The 22,029-nt window shown below is 43.8% G+C and overlaps 1 protein-coding gene across 7 annotated transcripts in view; it reads right to left on the bottom strand.

Moving 5' to 3' along the window:
- The window catches only part of ncoa2 (nuclear receptor coactivator 2), a 63,515-nt gene that overhangs the window by 3,351 nt on the left and 38,135 nt on the right, over positions 1 to 22,029 (bottom strand). For 5 of the 7 annotated variants that reach the window (XM_031281900.2, XM_031281898.2, XM_031281901.2 and 2 more), the window contains 15 exons: positions 21,488 to 21,670; positions 19,459 to 19,560; positions 17,926 to 18,066; positions 17,432 to 17,579; positions 13,400 to 14,759; positions 6,856 to 7,054; positions 6,476 to 6,682; positions 5,618 to 5,824; positions 4,970 to 5,099; positions 4,562 to 4,736; positions 4,169 to 4,465; positions 3,697 to 3,774; positions 3,060 to 3,516; positions 1,967 to 2,144; positions 1,197 to 1,410 (listed from right to left, as the gene is read on the bottom strand). In XM_031281900.2, the coding sequence (XP_031137760.1) occupies positions 1,197 to 1,410; positions 1,967 to 2,144; positions 3,060 to 3,516; positions 3,697 to 3,774; positions 4,169 to 4,465; positions 4,562 to 4,736; positions 4,970 to 5,099; positions 5,618 to 5,824; positions 6,476 to 6,682; positions 6,856 to 7,054; positions 13,400 to 14,759; positions 17,432 to 17,579; positions 17,926 to 18,066; positions 19,459 to 19,560; positions 21,488 to 21,670 (4,076 nt within the window). The remainder of the gene's footprint in view (positions 1 to 1,196; positions 1,411 to 1,966; positions 2,145 to 3,059; positions 3,517 to 3,696; positions 3,775 to 4,168; positions 4,466 to 4,561; positions 4,737 to 4,969; positions 5,100 to 5,617; positions 5,825 to 6,475; positions 6,683 to 6,855; positions 7,055 to 13,399; positions 14,760 to 17,431; positions 17,580 to 17,925; positions 18,067 to 19,458; positions 19,561 to 21,487; positions 21,671 to 22,029) is intronic. The other 2 variants (XM_031281902.2, XM_031281903.2) reach the window with 2 other exon arrangements.

Raw genomic sequence — 22,029 nt, 5'->3', positions numbered from 1 at the left:
TGCAGAACTTGAACTTGTCTGGAGTAAATCAGCCACATGTGCAAAAGACTATAAACAATTAGAAACCATCTGGGGAAACACCATCAAGCCAAAAACAAGTCAGTAAATCACAAAAGTCTGCACTAATGGCCAAACAGTAAATAATTGAAATAATCTAAGTGCCAATATATTTCTATAATCCTGGAAGGAGGATAAATCAAGTGACAGATATACTGGTATGTTACAACAGTGAAGTGCAGACAATCAAACAGCAGCACCTTGGTTAAATATTCATGGCCCTTTATTGGGCTTAAAAGCATCATGGACAACAACAGTGCTTTTCACATACAAAGCTAACAATACCGAGGAGACAAAGGAAGAAGGATTAACTTTGTTGGCATTAAATACTCACCAGAAATGGAGTGCTGACAAAAGGGGAAATGTTTGTACTTTTACCTGATTTTCATTGAGTGACTGAGGTCAGTTGTCGTGCAAATGAAAGTCTGACTTGTCATCTCGCCAAATCAAATTTGATTAAGCTTGTGTATGTGTGTAGAGAGTATGTAGGTTTAACAGATCTGTGCCATAAGGAGTCACGTTTTCCATGTTAAGTGAACCAGCTGTTTGTCTGAAGTCCAGACAGGCCCGCCTTTGAACATCTTGCAGTAACATCTATATAGTCTAAATGGTCTGGCTCTAAAGTGCCTGCTCCCAATTACATCATTGCCCTCTAAGTTCAAGTGAAGTATCAGAACTCCAGCTAGAGGAGTTACGTAAACTGCTGAGTGAATTATTCACTAGCAGGGCTGTTCAATAAGTGTACCCAAACACTTAGGGTCTTACGATAAGACAAAGCCATACATAGGCAGCCAGGGGAAAGAAAGACAAACATTTTAGTTTGTCTTGTTCCCCTGATTACTGTGTAAAACTGGAATAGGTCAATTTTGTTAACCTCTAAGGCTTAAACCCTGAAAGTGTGATATATATTCCCACAAGGGGCTAATGTAAAGGGTCACCCTGAGGATATTACTGGGCCATTCCAAAACCTCTAATTTGGTCGGGCCATGCTTAGCGATGCCCAAGTGTGAAACACTTGATAACAGCAAAATACATTACAAGTTTTTCTTTGGGTAATTCTAGTTACTACCACTTCCAAAAGAGTCTTAATTTTGACCCCATTTAGAGAATGAATGTGTCAGTATCTGCCCTGTATTTACCTGTTCTTGCCCCATGGAGGGCAAGCCGGGTGAGGGCCCTGAGGCCATGGATGTGACACTCATCTGTCCGGCCATCTGGCCCATGCTGTTCATGCTGCTGGTTGCCATGTTGCTGGCCATGGAGACATTGTTGAGGTTCATGCCATTGCCGTTGTACATGTTGCTGTTACTCTGCTGGGTGAACTGTGGTGATGCTTGCTGCTGTGAGAACATACTGGGGAGAGGGGTTGGAAAGAAAAAAAGTTGGCATTGAGTCAGTGAGTAAGTAGTCTTGCATTGCCAGACCTGTCAGCACTGGAGTATTGTCTGGCTATGCTGCTTATCTATTCTGGGATAGAGGGAAAAAACACAACCGCCCTGGGCGGCGCTAAGCCCTGGATGCAGCAACAGTGGCCATGCAAAATAGATAGCGAGATAGCAGAAAGAGTGAGGCTTTATCCCAGCAATGTACATCCATTGAGCCAGACTAGTGACTCACACAGTAAGCTGTAGCTTCAACATAAGCCCCGTTTTTTGTTTACATTCCATTAGTTATAAGCAGTTCCTGTTTGCACTTCACTCATGAACAGACTGTCACTAAATTATTTTGATGCTAAAGAAAAATGAAAAATGTGATGATTCTTTCTAGGATCTCGAAAATGATTTATGAACATATACGTGCAATGGTTATCAGAGATATTGATATCCTTGGTAAGAGTAAGTCTCACTGAATCTAAGGGTCTAATCAGGCATTAAGGGTTAATTGGGGAGGAAGTGCTATCCATCTTTACCTGTTGCCTCCCATGTTGCCCTGTGGCCAGCCGTTCATGTCAGGGGAGCCCTGGAAAGCAGCATTTCCTTGACCCTGCTGCATCATTGGGGACTGTGTGTGGGCCATGCGAGGAGAAAGCAGGGGGCTCTGTGGTGTGCCGGGACCTCCAAAGCCTCCGTCTGCCTGTTGGCTCATACCTGTGGTGGATGCATCAAGATAGGTCAACTTGACTAAAAAACACCGTACCGAGTGGAGGAGGGGAGTAAATGTTAGCATTCCACGTAATTTACACAATCATGCCAAATAAAGATGAACATTTTGGCAGAGAATGAGCAACTGAGCAAACATGATGATTAGTGTGACTGAAGACTGTTCATTCCAGTCTGCATTCAGGAGTGTTGACAGGCAGTTCATATTTCCTACATGCATGTAAGCAGTGGACAGGCAAGGAACTAGGAAGAAAGGGAATAAGGAGATGGCTTAGGAGAAAAGGGAAGAGAGAAGTAATGTCTCGCTCTGTACGAACCCACGGGCCAGAATCCGATTAAGGAGTGAGGGATAAATCAAACATGTCATTATACAACTCAAGTATCAGTGTTATACTAGATTATCAGATTAGGTCCAGATTACACGCAATGCTGTCAGACCGACAGGTACAGCGTTGATTATTGCTCTGCCTGCTCACAATCTTAAGAGTCCGGTGTCAGTGTGTATCCTCAGTTAGGCTTTGATTATTGTGCTCGTAGTGCCCTCTGGTGGAGCAAGAGTGTATAGCCAGGACACCATTTTGGACAGTGCACAAAACAATGAGAGACATATAATCAGACTTCCTGACAACTACTTGTATGTAATAGAAAAACATTGAGGAGTAAAATATGTAGCATGACTTGGTTCATTCAATGGCAGCTGATTAATGCAGTCATCAGTGCATAACACTACAAATCAGATGATTGCCGCTCCTAAAAAGCATGTGATGCTGTGCAAAAGAGTCACATCAACACACAGACACAATGGCACGCACGCGCGCACACACACACACACACACACACACACACACACACACACAGGTTGTAAGGTGAAGTGTGTGGTAGGCTGATGTGTGGGATCAGTACCTGAGTTGGGAAACTGAAAGGCACTGTGCTGCATTTGGGGGCTTAGTACTGCCCCGTACTGTCCGCCCATCATGTTTGTGTTTCCCATCATCATCTGGGAGGAGGAGGAGGTGGAGGAAGAGGAGGTGCCATGCATATGGAGCTGAGGGTTGGGGGGGAGAGAGGGCAGGCTGGGGGAGAGAGGGGAGGAGAAGGGGCTGGTAGGGGGAGGTGGCGAGGCCAGGCCTGTACTGGTACCGTAGCTGGGTGGGTAGGGGAACTGCTGGGGGTTGGCCTGGGGGATCCGGGGGTTACTCATGCCTCCGGCGGCCATGTTGGGAGGCAGGTTGAGGCCCTGGGCCCTCATGGCCATGCTCCTTTGCTGCTGGACCTGCTGGGCCTGCTGCTGCCTCTGTCTCAGGTGATTACTCAGCAGCTCCCGCTGACGCTGTGCCAACATCTGAGCATTGATGGTCCCCTAGAGGTGGGAGGGGAACGATGTGTAAGAATAGAGGGACACAAAAAACAAAACATCTACTTGTGCCTCTACAACACTACAAACACTAAATTTACTGCAAGCCATTAACAAACCAAACACTACCTAGAGCTATAACAACATGTCTGTGCAGACAGATTATGTGATGGTGCAGTGAGCTACCTGGTTTGGAGCACTGGCTCTAAGAGGTAGGTTCACATTTGACACACTACTCATCTGAGTCATCATTGGCTGACGGTTCTGGTGGGACAAGAGACAGAAGACAAGGTTAAGACAAACACTAGTGAATTGGAAACATTTTTGAAATACGTAAAGACGTAGTGCTCCAACTAGTAAATAGTTAAAGAATACAAACAAAAAACTATCAACACAAGAAGTATCCTACATGAGACCATGTAGATTGAAATGATATTCAAGTAAATGCCATGAAAGACCAGCAGATGGCAGGCGGACCTAAATGTCGCAACTATTCTTGTGTGCACAGAAGACTTGCCAAAATGTCAACCTCAAGGATAATTACATAACTCCCATCTGCATGTTTAGTCACACAGCTACTGACCAAACAGAAAGACTAAAAAACTAAATGGACAGGATCACTTCCAGCAGTGTCATGCCAGTCTAGTTGCACATGTACCTGCTGTGACTGTAGCCGGTGCTGGAGCTGTAGTCGCAGTGCGTTGGGCTGGTTGGGGACGACCCCAGCGGGCCTGAGACCCGGCCGGGCCTGCATCCTCATCATGGGGTAACTCGGGCGTGGACCAATCTGGCCAGCCATGGGGTGAAAACCTGGTTCTTGCATGGGGGCACCAGGATAGCCCCTTTGGGTCATGTGGGATTGTGGGGGACCAAATTGCTGTGTATACATGGGGGGCTTTTGGTCTATCATCATGGAGGGGTCCTGGGAGAACTGGTCCGGCTCCAGTGATTGGTTCTGAAACAGGCAGCCACAGAAACAGATAACAATGTAGAGCCATAAGAGATAATCATAAAAAGTCACTAAAAACACTAAATGTCATGGTAATCTCACTTGTTCTACCAGAGCAGGGATCCCCAGAGCACGATCAATCTCCTCCAGGCCATCAAAATCTTTTAGTGCAGTGTACAGCTGGGACATCAGAGCCCCCTCGTCTACTGCACTGCCATCACCAGAGCCGTGCCCGGTACTACACAGCAATTCATCCTGAGGCACGGAGTGCACCGGCCTGGGCAGAGAGGAGATGGAGAATATAAATATTTATTTATATATTTTCTAAATGAAAAGATTTTTTCCCAGTGTAAACCACAGAAATCTGAGACCAGCAATCTAATTACAACAAAAATACTCATATAAGGAAGAATGATAACAAGAGAAATAATAATCTTGAGAAGTAAGACCAGTAAGACTTTTTAGCATTATTAACAACATGTAATGGTAATTTGCATGTGAGGATGTTACCTGGTCTGGTTTACAAAAGCTGTCTGGTCGATGGGCATCATGCTGTCTGGCCAGGGGGCTGTCTGGTTGGGCGGAGCCTGTTGTTGGGAGAAATGGTGGCTGACCATACCAATATCCATATCAGGTTGGGCTAAGCAAGGGAAAAAACCCAAAACAGATTAAGGCAGGATAGTAGACTGTAGACAGTCAATTCGGCAATTTTGAGGAAAACAATATGGCAACCTAGATGATGGTCTTAAACCCAGAATAACCAACACACAGATAACTAACCGGGTTTGATATTATAATTCATTCTTGAGTGCTGTACTATGGTTAGCCACTGGGTGGCAACCTTTAACACTCAACAGCAATAATATAATATGGGTTAGTTGAAGTCTTTTCATCTTTGTCTCACCAGTCCCTCTGCATAATGAGTTTTAGAGGGACTAATAATTTAGTAAAGGTGAATATATAAATGTCTTTCATCAGGTTTGTGTATTAAAATGCTTTAGCACCTGTTATAATCTTAGGAAGACAGGTTAGATGAAGAAACTGGGGCCTTATTGTCATGGATCAATCTGGAATGTACTATATAAATGTCATACTGTCATTTAGTTTCCGCTTTTAAAACTCTATGTAACTTGTTTTTAAGGCATACTGGGCTCTCACCATTGGCCATCATTGGGGAATGGAGCATCTGTCGGGGGCCTGGTTGGCTGTTGGGCCTCATGGGAGCACCGTTCAGCCCCATCCTGCCCTGCATGGGACCTTGCTGCCCAGGGCCGGGTGCTCCCAAAGGAGGAGCAGAGGCTGAACCCACCCAGCCCTCCTGCTGCTGCTGCATGCCTGGCCGTGGACCACCTGGAGCCATCAGTCCTAGTGGAGCAAACACGCAAATGAAGACAAGACACAATGAGAAATGCCTCAGGACAGACCTCAGTAGATGTCCTCTGTCCCCATGATGCAATGGTGTAATATAAGGGGGAAAGCCATCTATGTTGTACGGGGGATGTTTGAGGTCTGCTTATATGTGGAAATGACAGTGACAGAAACTCTGTGCCAGTGTGGGTGACTGAAAATTTCCTGTCACAGGAAGTGAGTCACTGTACCATGATTTGGCACAGGCTGAGAGACACAGTGATAGAGGGGGAAAAAAAGGTATTTCCTATTCCAAATTTTGAAAGCAGCACTGTTAACAAAGTAATTTAAAGAGATGTAATCACGTTTTATTCACTTGGTTTTGCCATTGTGATATTGCCAAGTAGGAATCACACATCAGAAAATTAATTAATTTCTTAGTTGACTTTTAGTGCTTTTTACCAAGTTTGTAGGTAACTATGTTTTCTAACATTGGTGGTTACACATTCCCATGGACATTTTTTGTAGGAAGTCCTTCAATGTTATACAAGTATGACTATAAAAAAAGACTAATTTTCATTCAATGTACACAACTAAATCAGAGCATGCATCATTGTGTGAAGAGACACTGGTTCAATGGTTAATTTCTTTATCAAGGCGCACACCCACCTGTGTTCACTATACCGACTTGGTTAGCCATCATGCTGTGACTTCCCACCATTCCTTGCTGCTGTTGCTGCTGCATAAGAGTGTAAGGGCTAGTGGCCCTTATGGGGTACTGTAATGAGGACTGCTGGGGGGACACATTCATGTCCAGAGACACGCTCCTCACAGGCAGACCCCTGCCTGGCTGGCCTGGTCGGACACCCGCAAAGTCTGAAGGCAGGAATAAATGGGTTTTAGCCAAATGTGCAACAATGGAAAAGTCAATAATGAAATAGTTAAAACTGTGTCATAGCTTTAGAATCGTATGACCTCATCAGGGAGTATTTTCTGAACACTCTAAAGTTTTAATATCATGAGATCTTCCAAGTAAGTGTGAGACTCACTCGTCGGGCCCATGCCCGTCCCGATGCCCCTGTGTTGCTGCTGCGCTGCCATGGCAGGATTAGTCTCGGACATCTGCAGGATGTCATTGATGATGTTCTGTTTGTCCATGGGACTGGGCAATGAAACTGGCCGCGGCTCACAGAAGAGCTGCGGCTGAGCATTCTGTAGGTCGTTCAGGATGTCATCCAGCTCTGACGACTTAGAGAGAAAACAGAGAGATGGAAAGGGAAAGTGTGAAAACAAGAAGAATGAAGAACAGATGAACCACTTAGGCCTCCATTTAGAGAACAATTGCTGCTTCACCTGCAGACACACAAACATAAACATACGTGTAAAAGGCATACACATTTACCGACAGCACACTTGGTCTGTAAACACTACAACACTTGCATGAGGAGTCGTTATCTGTGAACAGTAGGCTTGGCCTTATTTATAATACAGCAGTAACCCCAGGAAAAAAATGGACCACTTTCTATCAAATCTAGGCCACACTTCACTTTGACTTAGCATATCAGACACATACTACTCCTCACTTACCGGCTGGCGTTTTCAAAACACACAACTGCTCCCCTTTTTTAAAGTCCACAATTTATTTGAACACTATTTTTATCCCCATTGAGTGAAAAACACAGAAAAGATGTGGCTACTGAAGCAGCTTTCTACTGAGTAACATGGGAGAGTAGCATGAGGCGGCAGAAGTTTGGTTGGTGCCAAAGTTTGAACTAGGGCTGGGCAATATAGAGAAAATCAAATATCACAATATTTTTGACCAAGTACCTCGATATCGCAACAATATTGTAGTGTTGACTTGGTGCTTTCACAAAATATTTACACAACGAGATTCAATAATAATTAATAATGTGAATATAATGACTAAGTGGGTAAAGGCAAATAATAGAACAGCTAGAACAGTCTAAAAAGTTCAGAAAATTACATCACTTTACTGTAATGCAGCCTTTAAAACCAGTAAAAAAACAACACGATATTACGACATCAAAATCTAAGACGATATCTAGTCTCATATCACAATATTGATATAATATTGATATATTGCCTAGCCTTAGTTTGAACTGCTCTCTGCCCTACTGTAAACAGCTGGCCCGAGTCTGCCAAATACAGCCCAAAGCTGCATTCATACACAGCTGGGCTTTGGCCTATCTGGCCCATTTTTGTTTAGTTTTTCACACAACCATCTTAAAGGCCATGCTGGAATTTGCTTTCACTTGGTGAACTGAAGAATTGCTACAATAATGAAAGATAAATATCTTGGAAACATCTCTTGGTTTTTTTGTTTTACGACAAAGGGCGCTCTCTCCTCCTCTGTAGACATACCGATTTTTCTCAAAATAATAGAAACACTACAAAATGCAGTCCAATACAACACCCTGACAATCTACAGCCTAAAAAACATCAACCTGCAATTTCACTTAAAGTGGAATATTATTAATTTCAGTTAACATTAATTGCAGCATTACCGTATTGAATTTAATTTTAGGACAGACAAACATCAACAGAGGTGATCATATTGCTTCTTAGAGGGGCCTGAGGGACTTCAGGTAAATAAGTTGCACTGGCTGTGACTGGCCACGAGAGTGCAGCACACTTGGAATCACTGACAGCTCCTGATCGTGACATACTGTACAGCAGGAAAACAGCACACCAGCCACTGTTTCAATGTTGTACTTCACTGTTCTAGACAATGACATGTATCTGTTAGGCATGTAAATACTACTAAAGATTACAAGGCTGCCAAAAACACCTGATAGAATTATCTTAAGTGGCCAAGGTGCTCAGACTGCATATGCTTTATTGTAAGATGCGAGTAGCAAAGTGAGGTGTGTGTGTGTGTGTGTGTGTGTGTGTGTGTGTGGGGGGGTAAGTGGCAGTGGGGCAGTGGTGGGAGAGAGAGAGAAGCCCTAATGAGGTCAGGAATGATGTAATTCTCCTGTATGCTCTCAGTTTGCTCTTTTCCTCCTCTCCAATTCTCTCTCCCGTCTTCTCTAGTTGCTTTTACCCTTAATGGGTACTATTTCTATCAATCCCTGTTACTCTTCTTTAAATGCATGTCAGTGCATGCATGGCAATCCATGTCTCTTTTCTGCATTACAGGCTGGTATACTGTATTTGGCTCAAACTGCGGAGATTTGTAAGGCCAAATGACCATTATCAAATATTTTATCTTAAGCCATGTCCCAAAACTAGTAATGTTCTTGACGTTAGAACGGTAATCACAGTGGAAGAGCAGCTAAGGACACATACTGTACAAGATGCTGTTTGTTTAAGGGTACACGTGCATATTAAAAAATCCTGTGTGTTTTTCCTGTGTGTTTTTTTTATTTGGTCCCCTTTAATTGTGGTCACTTACTAAATTTAGAGAATACAGATACAATACAAAAAGTACAATCATGTACTTTGACAATGCCTTGTAGATTTCAAGCATGTTTCATACAAAAGGTATGCGTGGGTATGTTGGGTATGCGTTTCTTCTTTGTTGCTGGTATTTATTATGAGATAAATCTCATTGCATAATTTGTAATTACTGAATTGTGTGGGATATCTTGAGGGACTGAACTGGAAAAGTTCCATTAAAAAAGGGAAGTTAAACACAGCAAATCATTTTATGTTGCAACACACAGCAGGATTATGTTTTATTGCAGGGCTGGTAATAAGAATTCCAAGAAATCTGGTGTTTTAATGGTCACCACTACATCCAGTATAACATGCTCTCATTCTTTTCTGATGGCAGAGCCTATTCTTCAAGTAATGATAGAGGAGTAATTATTTATTATATAGTAATTATTATTATTTATAACACTCAAATACTCCCTCGTCTTTTAGAGGACTTACGGACTTACTTCTGGCTCACCAGTTTTTGAAAACTCTTGACATACTGTACCTACGTGAGGTCTGATACAGTAGGTATATTTGCCTGTGAGTGAGCACTAATGGAAAGGACATGTTTTGTCATGCAGTTTCTCATTATATCATCTCTTAGCTGCAGTATTTGGGCCAGGAGAAACTACTGATTAAAACAGAAGATCAGACTGTATTGGATGAGATAAATGCATTAATTTCTTTACCTGCTTACTTATATTTAGGGTTAGTGAGGAGTTGTAGCTATTGTGACCCTTATCTGGCATACTTTTCATAAAATAAATACTCAATATTGAGCTGAGCTGCAGTAATTTCAAATGCCAAAGCAATGAACAACTCATGATACCACAGTGAACAGATCCTATAATATTACTGATGATTGCTTAATTTGACAGTTTCTTTGATGTTATAAAGAAGAGGAAATAACGCTTTGTGTGGAGTCATAATACAGTGTAGATGAAAAATGCCCATATTATGAAAAAAATCACTTTTTCTGGGATTTGGGGTGTTATGTTGTGTCTCTGGTGTTTCCACACACATACAAACTTTGATAAAAATCCACCCATGCTGTTTAGAGTGAGATACAGTTTCTGAATGTGTCCTGCCTTCAGTCTCTGGGTGAGCTGTTCAAAATCGGCACGGCTTGTGACGTCACAAGCCGAAACGAGCAGGCTAACCGCAACCATTAGCTCGTAGCGTTAGCATGCTAACGCTATGGCTAACGCTAGCATGCTACCTCATTCTCAATAGCAAAGCACTGCTACAACACACACAAGTTCACCATAATCTACAAAAGAACTACTTCCATGTGCGCCCTCATTTAGAAGTCTCCCAGCTAATCCTGCCTTGTAACTGACCGAAGTTGTAGAAACAGCCTTTCTTTTACTGTCTATGGAGCTAGCTAGCTGACATGAGCTACATCTGAGCTACTGGGCATGTGCAGTGCAATCAAAGATAGTACAGAAGAAGAAGAAGAAAAGAGGTCTCACTCTGTAGCTAAAACAGAGACCAGCTGAAAAGAGGATCTGCAGCAGTGAGAGAGAGCGGTGCAGTACAAGACAAATATGGTGTTTTTTGAAAATTAAACCATGTAAACCTATTCTGGTACAACCTTAAAATACAATTATGAACCTGAAAATAAGCATAATATGGCTGCTTTAAAGAAAAATGGAAACATGAACTAAATTAGTTACATGCATTAAACTAAATATACTACTGATGTGGAAACAGGTTCAGCTTCAGAAGACTGTATGTTTACATGACAATGTGTGCAATAACCACAGAAGCACACACATGTAAAACACACAAATAATCCTGCCTCCCAATGGGCCATGGGACTAAATGACCATACCCATAGTTCCTTCAGCCATTAGCTGATCCACTACTACGGAGCTCTGCTCTGATTTCCCATTTAGCTCTGCTCCAGCCATCAATAATTCAGCCCTCAAACAATCATGAGGAGGAGAGAGGAGGAAAAAGGGAGGGAGAGGCAGCGAGAAAACAGTGGGTGAGGTTAGTAGAGAGGATGAGTGGACTTTTTAACTAGTACAGTCAGCTTTCACACATGGCCGAGCAGCAATTCACCAGTAAGAAACAGAAAACCACTCACACACATGTAATGGCTCTAATGAAGTCATGGCTTCGTTCATGTCTAACAAATGCCCTTGTACAGTTAAAATGGAATGAGCCATCACCATCACTGTCTGAAGCTCTGTGTGCTTTAATCACCATCTAACTGACAAACCTAGATTTAATCCATTTCATTTGTACTGTCAACACAAGGCAGAAATTAACCAATTTAATATGAAATGTAATTTTGTTTATGTGTAGTACACTGGCCACTTCTAGAAAATAAAGCCTTCAGTATCAAGACATAAATGTTAAACCTCTATTTTCTCAATTTCCATTTCCCTCTATTGTTTCTGGTACACTGCTTGTTCTACCAACACACCACTCCCTCTCTCCTCTATCTCCATGGTAGCAGAGAGGACATGCAGGAGCATATGGCTCATCATTTTCACTCTGCCTGCCGAGGCTGGGCTCTCCTGGGGGTATCTACACCTCTCTCATCTCTCCTTTGTTCAGTTCAACAGCAGCTTTTATTATCCATCCAATCACCTTTTCCTCTTCTTCATATGTGTACCCAAGTGGCCGAGCACATACTGTACATACACACAACTAGCATGCATAGCTAGCTGACATTCTGTACCACTGCCTCTTTGTCTGCGTGAGAAAACAGTTTCTATAGAAATGTGCCACAAAGAAGGAAGAAAACAATAACAAAGCAATCCCTTTAAGAACAACACACTGGTCTTCGCACGCTTCTCCAGACCAGGATTTCTACAAAAATGTGACTTTTGTTTAATGTTACTGACAATCAAATGGTATAAATGTCACCTAGACTACTGACTGGTCTAAGAAGAGGGAGGTTATGAGAAAAATAGAGACCGCAAAGTGTACAAGAGCATTCATGTACTTTTGTGTAATTCTATGGCTTAGCAGGGATGTGTGTAATAGAACTACATTTTGCTAGACTTGTGTCTTGAACTTGTGCTTAGTAGAGCGCGTCATAACCAGGTTTCCTGTACGAAAGGTTATGAGTCTCACCAAACAGTGGTTTTCTTTCCTGCTTTAGAGAATCAGCAAGCTAAAACCTCTGCTACACAGAACTTAAAGTTTTACCAGCAACACTCTCCTTGCTCACTCCCTTTTACTCTTTCCTCCTCTTCTCTCTTTCAGCGCCAGGCCTGACCTGAGCTCTGTGCCAAACCTGAGGATTCTGGCCAAATGCAACCAGGATCAAATGGCTGGAGAACCACAGGGGCTCCTTCCAAATGTCACAGTTGTTTGAAGCTGGCGGATCGCTTCCCTCAGATTGTGCTGCCAACGCATAGGCAGTGAATGGACCAAATGTGTTTATACAGGTGTATAAAAAAGCATGCATGGTGTCTTAAGTGCATATTACAAGACTGTAAATCTGAATGGGACTGTATATATGCTACAAATGCTGTCTGTCTGTCTGACCTCTACACTGCCAGACCGTTTGTGTTTAGCTGTAGCATCCTGTGTGGACATGGGACTTGGAGGAGCCAACATCTGCTACCTAACCCAGATTAACACTCAGACAGAGAGGGGAGGCAAGTGGAGCAGTACAGGGAAAAAAAGTTTTAGTTTTCGCAATGGGCTAAAGAGGAGGTTACAAAATCAGTTTTAGGGCAGCTCTAGTTCTTTCATCATTTCACAAGTAGTAGCTTTTAGGGGTGGGGAAAAAAATCAATTATTGTATGTATCGTGATTCTTTTCGCGACAATTTTCAAAATTGATTCTTTTCCGTAGAATTATTTATTTATTTTATTTTTTTTTACCAATGATTCACCTAAATATTTTCTGTTTATACGGCACCGCGACGGCGAGGAAATCATATCCATTTCCAGCAAAACAGAGCGAAAGCAGAAAATACATGTTATGTACTTCTTTACAGATGAAATAAATGTCAGACTGACTGAAAACAATTACTTTTTAGAAATGTCTCATGATATATTGTCTTTAGAAGTGTATAATTCAACTTTTCTTTTTGTTAAAGAAGGAAAAGAAATTCGCAATACTATTGAATAGAATTGGGACAAAAGCATATCGTCCCAGCCCTCGTAGCTTTTTGTAAAAACTGACCTGTTCAGCCCGGTCGTATCCTGTGTCTTGTTTCTCCGTCTTGACATTAGGGTGTTTGCCCCCTTCGACCTTCACCTCCCCAGGCTCCAGCTTAGGGACCTTGTCCTTCAGTCCAGTGTCATCCTTATCCAGTAGGTAGCGTAGCAGGGCATTGTCCTTCTTTTTAGGGCTCAAGGGCTCCTGCTTTGGAGCAATGTCTGCACCAGAAGCTGTACTACCAGCACCCTGGGTTTGGTCTTGGCCCATCTCTTTGCCTGTGGCCTCTGCAGTGAGTTTGGCCAGGTCTACTGGAGACGTACTGTTCTGAAGTAGTTGGTGTAGGATCTTGTGTTTTTCCTTAAGGGATGTGGCATGGGTGTTCCCTCCAGTGTGGCCACCTCGTACCCCAATCCCTGCCTGGTCCTTACCCTCACCTCCTGCGCCAGGGGACAGGGGCGTCTCCAGAGGTTCTGGCTTGGTGGTGAGCAGTTGCAGTAGCTTGGTGTGACCCTTGTTGTCATGAAGACGATTGTGAGCGTCATGGCCATCAGGGGGCCCTTCCCTTTCCTCCTTGGGCTCAGCTAGGTTGCTCTCTGTCTGGCCCTGGGTGTGCCCCTGACCCACCTCTGTGTGAGGTCCAAATGAGTCTCCTGTAGCACCAGCAGTACCACTGCCTCCTCCAAGTTTTGACATCAGATGAGTGTTCACCCCTGACCCTGGTGTGACCCCAGCTGGGGAGCCTATCTTGTTGTCAGGAGAACCCAATGTGTGTGCATGAGGGGGCCCATGCCCGTGTCCTACACCGTGGCACTCACTAAGGACCTGCAGAGCTGACAGAGAACTGCTAGTGTAGCTGTTAGCATGGGTGCTCGTCGTGCTACTACTACCTGCACCTCCAGGCCCTCCACCACACATCCCCATTGGGGAGGGTGAGTGCAGGCCTCCTGCGACACGAGGGCTGCCTGCCACCCCAGGACTTCCTCGGTGCCTGGGCGACAGCATAGAGTTCTGTTGAGGTGGATGAGGCCCACCGGCTGGACTAGGGCTAGCACGAGAGGGGCTGTTCATCCTCCAGTTGGGGCCCTGCTGTGGCGGTTGCATGCCCCCAGTGTGGTTGTGTGGTGGGGGGCAGCCAAAACGGTAGCCCTGCATATGGCCCCCCATGGCTGCTGGTTCTCTGGGGCCAGCAGGGCCTGGAGAGGAAAAAGGCGTGCTGTTGCTGCTGATGGTAATGTCTTGGCCCAGAGGCCCTGAACCTGGCAAACTGCCTGGGGTTGGAGGAGTCATGGAGGGAGTGGAGGAGTTCATCGGTTTGGGAGCCATCCCTGTGGCCTGACTGCCAGGACCCATGTCCTGGCCCATTCCACATACTGTCTGCTCCCTAGAGGTTAAAAACAGACACACAGATAATACAGTTGATTAGTTCAGTTACTTTTAATTACCAAGAGTTTTCTGTAGAACTTTAGAAATTGTAGAAACTGTAGAAAATTTGCCACTGCGAGGTCTTGGGGTTTATCCTGAGAAAGTGCAACATTGTTTTTTGAAATGTGCCATTCCTGCTGTTTTTTTTCTAATACTTTTGAAACTAAAACTATCTGCATATACCACAGGGGGCAGGTGGGAAAATGTGTTAAATTTGTCTTTTTGAATAAAGTGACCTTTATGTCTGATTTCAGTGTTTCCAACACATAGACTAATTTGTGGTGGTGCGCCATAGAATCAACACCAGCCGCCACATATTTAGGGCCCGAGCGCCGACAGCGGCGAAGGCCCTATTGGAACTGAAGGAATTATTTTCTGCAAATGAATTGGCTTTTTGAGGGGCTTAACATATTCAAAAACTCACCAAAATTGTCGGGCGCATCAACTCTGGTGGAAATTTACGTAGTTTAAGGGTTTCGGGAATAGGCGCACAAAAATGGCTCGCTAGCGCCCCCTACAAAACTTAAAAAATTGAGCCTCTGCAGTGCGTTTATCGTAGACTCACGAAACTTGGTACACATATGTAGCATGTAAAAACATATAAACAACGTCATTAGAGCCATACCCTAAACCCAACAGGAAGTCCGCCATTTTGATTTCAAAGTTCGAAATTAGTGTGATTTTGGCCATTTCCACGTCGTACTTTAACGAACTCCTAGAGATTTCATCTGATCAACTTCAAATTTGGTCTGTGCTATCTTAAGACGTTACAGATGAAAAGTTGTTAAAAGAAAAACTTTTTGTCATAGGGCGTGGCTGTGGTGGGGCGGCTATTTTGTGCGTTTCGCCACCGAAACAGGAAGTGGGTGTAACTTGAGTGTACATTGTCCAATTGGCTCGAAACTTTTCAGGATTCATAAGACTAACTGAGGACAATTACTGGACAAGATTTACTCAAAGTCATAGCGCCCCCTAGTGGCAACAGGAAGTAGGCCTTAAAGTCAAGGTGCTATACTTTAACCAACTCCTCCTAAAGATTTCATCCGATGTACTTCAAATTTGGTCTGTACCATCTCAACACCTTAAAGATGAAAAGTTATTAAAAGAAAAACTTTTCGTGAAACAGTGTGGGCGTGGTGGCCATTTTGAGTGTTTAGCGATGAACAAAGAAGTTGTTGTAACTTGAATGTACGTTGTCGTATCTGCCCGAAATTTCTCACGATTGATAAGAGTCCAGACCTGAGGACATCTACAGGCCAAAATTGACTTTTGGTCATAGCGCCCCCCGCTGGCAACAGGAAATGCGCCTTATATGACAAACATCATCCGATTTACTTGAAACTTATGTGCGGTCTACATGTGATACTGAGCCACTCCCTATACTTTAACCACGCCCCCTTTCATAACATTTGAACCGTTTAAGGTAGAGTATTGTGTGAGGTATCATTGAACTCAGCAGAGTTCCTTCTTCATTGGTCATGGTTTGACCCGCCCCCTATGCTTTAGCCACGCCCCTTTTCACAGCTAATGAACTGTATGACGTACAGTCTTGTGTGAGGTATCGTTTAACTCAGCAGGGAGTTCCCTTTTCATTGTTGACAATTTGCAGTGTCTGAGTGTCGCGCAAATGCACGGTCGCAAGGAGCGCGTCTGCCAGTAACCCCGACGCGCGCAGAGGCGCGAGGGCCCGTCCATTGCTGCTTGCAGCTTTAATGCGTTTTGTTATTCTTTTTTTTAATGCTATTTAAAACACGCAGCATATTCATTCAACTGCATTTCCTTTCCCTGCTCTCCCTCCATCTCACCGTCACTCACGCTTCACACACACACACACACACACACACACACACACACACACACACACACACACACACACACACACACACACACACAGTCTGTCTCCATCAACAAGATCATCCCTGGAACAAGCCCCCAGGAACAGCACCATGTCTTAAGCAACCATGGGCTTAGCAGCCAATGGTGGAACTGCACCCCTCTGGCCCAGAAAGACTTTTCCCAGAGACTTTGCATGGCGAAAGAAACTTCTATATTTCAGCGGATACATTTTTTTAGGCATGATGAACACGCATAATGAACGCGAGCAGACCTGGAGCAGACCCGCGGGACTGTGCCTGCCCATGTCACCCTGCACTGCGCATGCTCATATGACGGTGGTTCTCCCGAGGTCCTGTAGCTGTAATAATGGATATAGCTAATGGTTGTAATTCACCATGTGTTCTATTAATACATCCATGGTATTATCTTATGATACATCCGAGGGATGTATGGATGTATGTATGTATGCTGTAAAGCCTGTAACGTGGATGTAACGTCATTAGCGTTTCCCAAACTGACGGGGCTATCGGCTAATAGCTAACATCAGCGGTAGCTAGCATGGGTGTATTAAGAGAACGGTAACACTGTACATAGCTATACTGTATTTTATTGTGACCCTATTCCCTGAGACCCAGACCACTGGCAAGCACAAATCTACATATTCAATTCTATCCACACAGAATAAATTAAGCCATCAGGTCATGCTGCAGGGCATTAACAGGCTAAAACAGATAACCAAGTTCATGCCACAGTTTTCTTTCTCTTTCTGACACAGGTGTAGGTAGTGAGACATACCTCTGAAGAATGTGTAGGGACATGTAGAGCTGGGGTTCATTGGTGGCGGGTGAGCGCACCAGTTTACTCTTGGTGTGGGCTGACACGATGGTTCCATCAGAGAGGGAGAAACGGTAGATGGGACTGAATGCCTGGCCATGGCGGAGCACTAAGGACACAGTAGATGAACGCACAAAACATTTCTTACTTAGATGATTGGTTTGAATACAAATAATGAACAACTTTCTCTGGGTTGTGTATTTTGTATCGTTTAGGTTCTGTTTTCAGTTTGTTTTTGTAGCAATAACGTGGTGATTGGATTGAGGGTCTCAAAGCAGAAGCCCATGATTAACCATTAGTTTTGGTAAGAAGGGACCCATGGTTTGACCAATGGTCAAATCACCATTTTATACTAATGCAGTCGTCTGACAACCTGAACAACATGAAAGACAAACAGAAGTAACTATCAAGAGCCAATAATTAAACAAGATATTCTTTGCAGTAAGCGGCATTACCTTCCTGCTGATGTCTCTTGGCAAAAGACATCTCTCCGTCGTTCTGTAGGTGGAACCTCTGGATGCAGCGCCTCACCAGATCCTCCCAGCCCGGCTTCATGGACGCCCGTAGCAGACTGGTATCCAGTGACGTTATCTTACCTTAACACAGAGGACCGGATTAGAGAGGCCTAACTCAGACATGGATGTACGTTTCTATACAAACCCACAGCAACTGAGCTAATGGGGATTCAATGTCTCTCTCAAACATAAACATGTAGAGCGGCTTGTTGACCAAAATATTCTCTTCACTTGGCCATTCTGCTGCACAACAGCTCTGTGGTTTGATATTGATTGAAGAAATACTGAGGATTTACTCTATTTACATTTTAATTATACCTTGTCAAAAGCTTTAGCTTTCTTCTGTGCCCGTAAGGCACTAAAATCAACTGAGGAGACAGTCCTGGCTACAGAAGATTAGATAGGCAAACACAAGTACAAATACTGTCAGTACAAACTGTATGATCGACATTTAGACACAAACAAATAGGATTCATTTTATAAGTCACCAGGGCAGCTTAGGCTCAACTATCTTTATCAACAAAAACATCCATGTGACGAGTGTAAACACACACTCACTCACTCGTAACAGTCCCGCACTGGTTTGCAATTTAAATGGTGGCAGTGATGCATTTAAAAAGGGCTGACAAGCAGACTGCTCCTTGAATGACAGCCATAGGGACTGACTAAAGACCTGTCACACAAACATTCACAACGGTAGCCTTTTACAGCACAACACCATGTCCAACAAGTTCTCATTTCCAAAGAATCATGACAGAAAAATCCTACTCTCAATCTTGAATAAGAACATCATAATACTTATTTGATCCAAAATTGTGCAGCCCTAACAACCAGGCAAACAACTGCAGGCATGCATACGTGCACTCCTACAATAGTCTGGGTGGGAATTGGGAACTACAGTAAATTACTATATGTCAGCAAGTAACTATGTGTGTGCGCGTTTGTGTGTTGTGTCTGTGTATGTGTGTGTGTGTGTGTGTGTGTGTGTGTGTGTATGTGTGTGTGTGTGTGTGAATGCCACACACAAATGGTACAAGCACATCAAAGACCAGGTGACACACAGACCGTCTGCATCCATGCGCCAGTGTTCAGACAGGTACTTTACCTCCCAGAGTGCAGACAGAGGTGGGAAGCATGTTCAACTAATGCGTTTAATCCTAAGGGTCTTTGCCAAGGATATAATAATCTTCAAATACCTAAACTGTGTGAGGTGATTTATGTGCTGATGACACGGGATAAGGTGGTGCTGAGGATATGCCTGTGTAAAGGCACTAAATCAACGCAAGGCAAAGCTTTATTTTAACAACTGAAAATGCTTTACCAAATTGGTAGTAAGGGCGTATGGGATCTAAAATGGTCACTATGAAAGGCATGATCTATTAGTCTTTACTGAAGAGTGTATTTTACATTTTGTTTCGTCTGCTGGAAAAAGAAATAAAGTTTATTTTGCGGCTGTATGACTTATTCATGTACCTTGCAAGTCCTGGCGCGTGGTGAAGCTCTCATGCGTGGGAAGCATTGGTCTTTCCTTCATGGGTACCCTACGAGCCACACAGATCAGGCACGACTGAAAGTCTAAAATTGAGAGGAAGAGGGATAGATAGAGAGACAGATAGAGAGAGAGAACAGAGGAAATGTGTGGAGAAAAGATGAGGTAGAGGATGAAACAAAGAGGACAGGGCAGAGACAGAAGGGATGAAGGGGGATGGGAAAGGGGAGGAGAGGGGGAGGATGTAAATGATAGAAACAGAGACAGGGAAAGAAAATGAAATGCAAGTTATTCCCAGGCAGCATAATTAATACAGTTATTAATGAGCATGGGGATCAGGGCTCCGCTCCTTTCATGAGGAGGAGCTGCTATCGCCGGCAAGGGAAATGATGAAGTGTGACCTTTGAAGGTGTGTGTGTGTGTGTGTGTGTGTGTGTGTGTGTACGCATGCATGCGTATGTGTGCTCACGTGTATGCGTGTACACGGCTGGTCTCACCTACAGTGCCATCTCACACTGATGACACCTCCCCTGGCCCAACATTAAAGATTGCCATCACTCAATCATGACAGTTGCCTCTAACACACACACAGCCAAGTCCAGGACTGGAGTGACCCCAAAAAGTCTGCCATCTAACTTTCTTGTGCCAGTAATACCCACAATCCCACACATGTTTTTGGCAAAGAAATGCATGCCAGGGCTGACACACACACATTCCTCATTTTGACTTGTAAACAGAGCCTGTTGGGTGGTCCGGCCCTTAGATCAGTGAATCTCTCTCAATTCTCTTGCTTTCCCTCTCCTTCCTTCCTCTGGCTGGACAAACTCCTGCAACTGCAACCACTGATCCTGATTCTGACGCACACACACACACGCACGCACGCACGCACACACACACACGCACACACACACACACACACACACGTCTATTTGCCAAAGTATGGCTGGCAAGCAGCTGGTGCACAAAGGAAGCCAGAGAGGGGAAAAGACAGGTTGAGACTTGGAGTTAAATGTGCATTTTTACTTATTGCTTTAATTAACCACTGAGTTATAGTTTGGCAGTGGGAAGTTTTGGTTTCTCATCAAAGCCACTGAGCAAAGAGGATTTTGATAATTAAGATCTAGAATATCACATTTTTTTGAGAGCATTAGGTATCAATGCTCTATAAAGTGCTGAAGGTTTTCGGATAAAGACAAGTCACTTGTGATGGAAATTTACTCAAACTAGAGAATCTCAAGTTAAAAGGCATTAAACCACTGGAAGAGGCCTCTCAGTGACTAAACACAGTGAAGGGGAGCAGAGCCAACATACAATCTGAAACATTTCTCTAATGAAAGGCGAGCATATGTTTATACTAGCGGCTATCGCAAATGCAACTTCTCCGCTCATGTATGTTCCAAAACGTGTTGATATGTTGAGAATTATTTTAAGGTCATCAAAAGACCGGTTTACTGATGCAATACGGATTAAAACGGCTACACTATTTCCTTGGAGTCATATGCCCAGGTTTGTGAGGGATGTACATGAATTATAGATAGGCTTTAATGACAGCTGCGCGGCCTCATTCCCTTGTGTCACACACAACTTTTCCTGGATGTAAGTTGAGTGTCACCAGAACGGCTCCTTATCAGTCGCCAGAGTAGTTTTTCCCATTTACTAAATTCTATAAGATTTTGCCTTTTTTTTCCCCGGTTGACTTTTGCTCCCTATAATGACTGCTGAGAGTTTTGGCAATTGTTTCACCAATAACAGACTTGAATATTTCAAGACATATTAAATTGCAAGCTCTGAGATCCTAATCCAACTCTAAAGTTCCCAACATTTCTCAATTCACTTTTCTATTCTTACATTCTCTAACTGTAAATGTGTTTACACTTTCTCTAGATTTAATCATTATCATTAAAATATAAATTGGTCAAAATCGGTACTGGTACTATACATTTCATAGAATGGAGGCAATTCACGCTCTATCCATTCTCTTTTCCCACACCATCTCCCCCTCTCCTTTCATACCATCTCCTTCTTCCTTGATGGACTTAGGCTCCGAAACGGCGAAACACTGCATGGTCTCGTATTTCTGCTGCTGAGGCTCGTGCGCCTCGTCCTGGTTGTCGCTGTGGGGATTGACCAGCATCCGGCAGTTGAATGTGTGACTGTTCCTCCTGGGACCCTCGCTGGACCATGGGACGCCATTCACTGCAGGGGAGCAAGAAGGGGCAAGGGAGATTTACAATCTGGCCTCCTGGGGATTTTATTTGATGAATTAAACTGCGACCAAAAGTGAACAACATAACAGAGAGCTGCGACGAGTGAGCCAAGAGAGGCTACCACACTGCAAGTGAAAGACATAATGAGAGCAAGACAGAGAGAATGAAGGCGGAAAAAGTGTAAAAAGGAGAGAGCAGTTGCTGGGTAGAGAGATCAGTCATAATGAGCAATTGGAACCCTGAGCCCTGTGCCATCTATCCACGGCCATGCATCACAGCCAGGCCTCCATATGCATGTCCTCTAAAACATCACTGCCAATCTTTCTTTTTCTCTCCAACACTTACACG

The sequence above is a fragment of the Sander lucioperca genome, chromosome 1 (assembly GCF_008315115.2).
Source record: "Sander lucioperca isolate FBNREF2018 chromosome 1, SLUC_FBN_1.2, whole genome shotgun sequence".
NCBI classification, from domain to species: Eukaryota; Metazoa; Chordata; class Actinopteri; order Perciformes; family Percidae; genus Sander; species Sander lucioperca.
Note: the sequence above shows the minus strand (reverse complement) of the source record. Positions and strands in the feature narration are given on the sequence as shown.